Raw genomic sequence first — 7,138 nt, forward strand, 5'->3', positions numbered from 1 at the left:
TTACAAGGGTGGGCTGAGAGAGAGAATCATTTTGATCCACTCCTACTTTAAAAGCTTTTCCACTGCTTTTTCTTGCTGCTGGTGGTGGTGGTGGGTTCAGGTTTTGGGGGCTTTGGTGTTTGCTTTGTTTGTTTTGGTTTTTGATTGTGTTTTTCTTATTCCCTTAGCTGAGACTGATGACAGTGTCCTTCACTCTTAAGAATGAGCTGCCACCAGAGATTTTATTAGCTCAGAGAGTGACGGTGCTTTTATTATCCTGATTCTCCAGTTTATACAAGGCAAATATGCTCTATGAAATTAATTTATAGAAATTACTACATGGTATTAATTTAGGGTCATCAATTGCGTAGTCTATTCTGATCCTTTAGTTAGGCCAGGAGATAATAATGGCTATAAATTTGCATAAAACAGAGCAGCTAAATATTAAAACTGCTAAAATAAACTTCTTTAATAGCCATCATATTTCATTGTCATTGCTCATATACTCTATATAAACCTAGTTTTAATTCCAATATTTCTTCATGCCTTCTGTACATTTTTCCTTCTTTTTCCCCCTCTGGCCTAATGCAAAGCTAAACAAGGTTCTTACAAACGCTTCACTTTGCAGATTATCTGTCACATGCTGATCCATTTTCCAAACTACGTGATTAAAAAAAATACAGCTCACCATACATAACAGATTATTTACATGTATTTTTTCTTATGGAGTGTTGCAGCTCATCATTTTATAACTTTAAAATAAAATTTTCCTGGGATGATAATAAATTCAAACCATGCTAGACAGGCAGCCTGTGGCTAGGTATTTCAGCATTTGCTATGACACAAGGTTAAAGAAAGTTTTTTACAATTTCAAAATTTCATTGTGGTGAGTTTTTTAACCTCAAGTTATTACAGCACTGGAAGATTAATTACTTAGACACAGAGATAAAAAAAAAACTTCTGTTTTCCTTTTTTTTTTACTTTGCATAGTTGTTGCTATTGTATCTACACTACTGCATTACTCATTTCTGTCACCATTTTCTCCTCAATTAGACCCCAACAGTCAATGGCTCTTCTCCCTATTAAATTTGTTTTATCTTTTTGTGGTCTTGCAACCTTTAACCCTTACATTGTTTTCCATCTACACCAAACTGCCCTGGAAAGAAAATGAACTCTTCTTTAAGTGAAATTACAGAGGTTGTCTCACACAGCCATTCCAGCGTACTCCTGCATGAAAATCCTATGCAGAGCAGGTGGGAACCACACAAAACAAAACCAAAATATCAGGTTTTTTTAGTTCTGTCAGCCAAGAAACATTCTCCAAGTATTTAAAATAACACTTCCAGACATCCTAAAATCTGCTACCTTTTCTACATGCATATGGTTTTGAGCCACTTGCACAGTAACTCTTGCCTCAGATTTGGAATGCTGTTTTCTCCCATGCAACTCTGCAAGTAATCAGCATAAAGTTGCACACTTAGATTCATTTTAGAATTCTATAGGCTCCTAGGGATTTTGCACCTGGCTCATGCAGTAAGCACACATTCTTTAAGACATTAAAAAGTTCTGGCCACAAGAATACTTGAATTTAAACAATACATTGGTATTTGAGTCCTTAGACAAATATTCTTTCACTAAGTACTGTGAAAAAAGAAGACAATTTAATAATGGATCTTATTTCTAGTATTTTTTTATACCTCCAACCCAGCTCTACAAGATGAATGGTAGAGTAGCAAAAGGGGACACTAAGAGATATGATGAAAAAAAATTTTTGCCTTAGTCAAGTATAATCATGAGAAAATGGGCTAACAGTAGTATGAAAAAATGTGACCCTGCTATCCACACACAGAGGTTGAAACTGCATTCTCCCACTCCAAAAAATTCTCAATAAAATCTTCAAATGTGATTGTTTCATCCCGTCTGCAAAATAGAAAATCTAGTCTTGTAGAAAGATATGAAAGTATTTTATTTTTGTAATATGTTGTTAAGTTTCCTGTAAGATTGCAATTTAGTATTCAATTTCTCCTCTTGCCTCCCCACTGCTAAGCTGGTTAATTGGTCACCCTTTTCCCCCTGTTTTGGACATCTTAGGAATTACCTTTACAAGCAGTGTTTACAAGATTTTACTTATAAGAACAATGTCATAGTAAAACCTGAGCCTTTGCTTTGAAAGCAATAGCAGCATAGTCAATACCAAAAAATAAATACAAAGAGGAGTGGCTTCACTTGCAAACTCTTTTTTAACTAGTCCATCATTATAAGCATTTCCATGAATTTAATAACAGTACTAATATTCTGAACCTAATGTAATAAATGAAGGGTGATCATATTACCCAGTTTTAAAAATTGCCTTACATAATGTAATCATTTACTTGCTCTAATTGAATTCCACTTTACATCATTTAATAAATGAATGCTGATCATTTGACATAATTGAATAAGTAGTTCAGCTCATTCTCTGTACTTCTTAGGTCAAAAATTATTTGTGTCATCTTCCAGGATGGTATTGTGATATTTTAGAGTTAGGCTCCATTTCTTCTCTCAGCTTCTTTATTACCCTGTGTAATTCCACCTTACAAGTAGGAAGGAGCCTACCCTAGCCTAGCAGGCCAAATTTTTCAAGAAAATACATAGTGTAACTCTACAATAGACTACAAAAGCCATAACTTCAATTAAAGAGGAATTTTAACTGATTTAACAATATCCAAGTGAGGTAGGCAGGGACTGAGTCTTCAAATACCTTCTAGCAATGCCCAGATTTTCTCCTTTGTGTTTGTGAGACAGAATTTAATTTTAAGCTGAAAATACAAGAGATTTGATGAAGAAAATCTCATAATTCAGAAGCTGAATTATGTGCAACTCAGATTTAAATCAAGCCATCATTCACAGTAAAGGAAAAAATGGGAAAAAATACAGAATTATTGGGAAAAAAAGAAGAAAGAAGGAAAGACAAAGTTGAGAAAAAGCTGCAACAATGCATTTTACATTTCAGCAATAATTCTACCTTTCTGACTCTTGCCTTCTACAAAAGATATCACAGTATAATCACCAGTTCACACATGGAATATATGGGTACACACACATATATATAAACTCTATAAAAGAGTAACCACAGAATGCATTTCCAGCTTTGCACTGGACATCAGTTTTTCCCCCTTCAAATCCAAAGCAACACAATTTTCAGAAATGTTAACTGTAAGTCAGCTGCTGCTTTCCTAAAAAGCTGTTAATTTTTTTAGATTATGAAAAACAGCTGGTAATCCTTTCAGAATTAAGAACACAAAATGCATAGAATGCAATAGCACCCAAGGATTTATGTATCTTATAATACAGAAATAAAGTGCACTTGCTTAAAACAGTGATGGCTTAGGTTTTAACTTTTATATTTTTCAAATCCTGTACTGCACAGTGTGTAACTCTGAAGTTTCATGTAGCCTGTTAACTGCTGTTCTCTCATGCTGGTTAGACATAACAAACCTCTCCAAGCCTGCTCTCCAAGGACACCCGGACTGTCCTAGGCCTAAGATATGTAAACTAACATCTTAGGAAGGGGGAGTAAACTTGGGGTAGTCGCATCATTAACTGGGGTTGTAGCTGGAGAACTGATCCTGATATGCAAATGGACCGAATTTATAAAAGTCGGAAGAACTCATGACTTGGGGTCCATCTTGGGTGTAGCCCCTTGACTCCTTCAAGGGGTGTACCTTGAAGGCCCTTCAAATACATACGTACCTTTTTTCCCTTATTCTTGTGTAGTCTCCGTGTTTTTGGTGGCCATCTCAGGCATCAATAGCACCATTTTTATTTCAAGAGAAGTTATTCCTGTCCAGAAGTAATTATTCAGAATCCAACTGCCAAACACCTAAGGGGTAATAAATCTATTGTTTTGTCTTCTACTCTACTACCAGCCATTTGTAGCTGTAGTATGTCTGTCTCATGCATCCTCACACTTATTACCAGGTTTAAGATCTGCTCTTCTACAGGGAAGAACATGCAAGGGCAAAAATAACTACTAAAAGCTATTTCGTTTTATGTCCAGTTAATTCATATCATATTTATCTTGTAATTTTCTTAGTACAGTAAGAGTAGAGGGAGTCATGCATGACCTTAACTTTTAGCAGACAGGACAGCAGATGAGGACAGCCACAAAATTAACTCTTTAATCACCTTGAAATTATTACTTTCTGCTTAGTCATGAAAAATATGGGCATTCCCCTCTAAGAGGCTCTGGCTCAAAACCTGTGAAGGAAGTTGTAAGGTATAAGATTTGAGAAGAATAATAACCCCCTTAATAAAGGCAAATGGTAAAAAGGTACTGCATCCACTCCACTCTTCCACTTTCCTTTCTCCAACATACCCTTTTCTTCATGGGCCTGTTGCTGTCACTTCATTTTCACTGTATCTTTTTAATGTCATAACCATAATTTGCATTACAAAGCATTTATGTGGTGCCAGGGTACCACAGAGTCCCTACTGTGGTGCTTAACTAGACAAACTTCCTTCTTTGCCACACACATCCCATGTCAACCAACATGAAAGAAACATTTCCTTCTATTATATTACTCAAAGACACAACCATTTCCTTTATTTACTTTGGAACATTTACCTTTTTTTTTAAGAATTAGACATCTAATGAATTAGTTATTTTTGTTTATCTAAATCAATACCTTAACTGTTTGAGGTAGGCTTGGGGGAAAGTATTTCATTTTTGGTGGGTTATTTTGGTTGGTGTTTTTGTTTGGTTTGGGGGGTTTTCCTACTGAAGAAGCTCTGCAGTATATTTCATGTTTGATCTTTACATGGCTAATAATTACCATGAAAGAACTTACCTAATGTCCTCTGGTTTTTCTTTTTTCTGCTCATGAAAATCAGTATCTGGTGATTTAGGGTCTGAAATTTGCAGTAAGTTACCTGAAATTTAGCAGTAAACTTAGAGCAATCATGATTGAGCTATTACTTCATGTGATAAGGGAGTTGCCAGATCCAGCAGTTTTTGTGACCCAGATCTTTTCCTTGTTTCCAGTCCATTAAAACCTGATGTGGTGCAGTTGTAGGCCCTGGAGATCCCCTACATACACTTGCCAAAGGACCAAGCTGCTAGAGTTCCCATTCCCAGGTCAGCAGAGAGGCTTAAGGGACTTCCCAAGCAGACACATGTATACGAGCAGACACACTGCACAGCCCGATGCAGGTAGAGCACAGCTCTTGCCAGCACCTCTCTAAACACCGACAGCACTAACACAAACAAGCGTATGAGTACCACACATGCTAACTTAGTCCCTTTCAGCACATGCAGGCTAGAGGGAGACTGACAGAAAATGAGCGACAAGAGGAATTAGTAAGAAAAGGGTAGACATGCCTTAAGAAAAAGCAGTGTATTGCTGGTGTAATTCAAGCACGCATGTGACCCCACATTATTTTTCTGGCAGAAATAATTGACTTATTCCTTGCTCTGTCATGAAATAAATGAATGAATACAGACAGACTTTCTTCCTCTATGATTTGGGAATTGCTCCTGTGCAACTCCCAAGACTGCTTTACCTCCCGCTGCATGCCATCTTATTAGTTATTCTGTTGCTGTCAAACCTATTTAGATTGTACCCTCACACCACTTCAAAAACTGACATGTATTTTCACTGAAGAATAAGTTAGTTCTTAAACCAGAATTTGAGGAAGAAAAAGAAAAAAAAATATTAAACTTTCTCGAAAGGTCTTCTTATAGAAAAACCAAAGCATCCAACAAGTTTGAAAGCAGAAGAATCTGAACATTAATTTCTCTCCAAGATTCTACTACAGTTTAGCTTCAGTCCAAAAGTTCAGTTCATGACCCCATAACAAGCTGCCCTGAGCCAGATATGCCTTTTCTTACTGCTTCCCCTCCCCTGCCCTCACATACAGTAGTTTTGTGTCTGCACATGTTGAAGACCCACCCCCAGAAGCTTTTCAGATAAGAATGCTTATTGAAAAAAGAACCATGGGAGGACTGATCTAATATCATGACATTAAAGAAATAAATCCAGCAGTGATCAATTAGTTTGATTTACATGAAATTTTTTTTTTTTTTTTTAAGTTGTATTCCAATGCAAACACAAAGTAGTACAAAACCAAGGACACATGCAGCAGGTCCAGCAAAGCAGCTAGTACCTATAGACCTGTGAGAAGGTAAACGAGTCCAGAATATTGAGGTCATGGAATGGCTGATGTCTCATGAGGATGCCGTTGCTGACACCAGCCAAGAACTCCAAGATGCTTAGCAGAGTACAACACCCAAATACGTACATCATGGCGAAACACAACTGGTCTTCCAGCTTCTTTAGACAGCCTTCTGGAGAAAGCTGCTCTACATGGTCTAAGTCTCCCTTACAGTGAGGATGCTTCTCCTTACAGCAGCTTTCAGGGACACAAGCTGGATGATACCAAGAAGAAGATGATGCCTTTAGCCAGTCTGTGTAGTTGTGGACCCCACAACACCGCAGCTTCCTCTGCATTACATCCACAGCACTGCTTCCAGGATCCTGGGAACACGTCCAATTGTGCTGGTAAACAAGGTAACCCATAGCACTTTCCAGCTGAGAAGATGTCCTAATACAGTAGGAATGTGCCAGAACTGCTGAAGACATTTCCAGGCAAAGAAGGAGCAGCAGCAAATACATGAGAGTCCCTTGCTTATTGCGGGAACACTTAACAGAAATAGAGACAGCCAGAACTCCAGTAGGCAGCAATGTAAGTGCAGTTGCAAGAGCCAACCAACCAGGGAGAGACAAGTAAGACTCCGGAAATAAGTATCTGTAGTTCCTGAACAGCAGGATCACCAAAACTCCACCAAAGGCCTGAGCTGCAGCAGTACCCCAGAAGATGAAGCCTAAGAACTTCAGCAGAGATTGAGCAAAGGACCTGAGATAGGTATCCTCATGGCACCACAAAGATAGCAGCCCCACCACAGCCCTAACCCTCCTCATTCTGCTTGCTCCAGCTACCTTTAACCCTCATCACCACCATTTAAGAGGCTTCCGCCCCACTTATCCAGGTGCAGCAGATGACACTTCCACCTAAAAACAATTTGCAAGAGAGCAGCTCTAATGAGACTCCTTTAGGACAAAGACTATGCCCTGCATCAGCTTAACCACATGCTGCTGCTGCTGCAGCTTGTTCAGCACAG

General features: G+C 38.2%; 1 protein-coding gene across 1 annotated transcript; it reads right to left on the minus strand.

Moving 5' to 3' along the window:
- Positions 1 to 6,116: 6,116 nt before the first annotated feature.
- LOC125319541 (tetraspanin-3-like) lies at positions 6,117 to 6,938 on the minus strand. The gene has a single exon (XM_048290822.1). The coding sequence runs from the start codon at positions 6,936 to 6,938 to the stop codon at positions 6,117 to 6,119; it is 822 nt and encodes a 273-aa protein (XP_048146779.1).
- Between the last annotated feature and the right edge of the window lie 200 nt (positions 6,939 to 7,138).

The sequence above is a fragment of the Corvus hawaiiensis genome, chromosome Z, assembly GCF_020740725.1.
Source record: "Corvus hawaiiensis isolate bCorHaw1 chromosome Z, bCorHaw1.pri.cur, whole genome shotgun sequence".
NCBI lineage: Eukaryota > Metazoa > Chordata > Aves > Passeriformes > Corvidae > Corvus > Corvus hawaiiensis.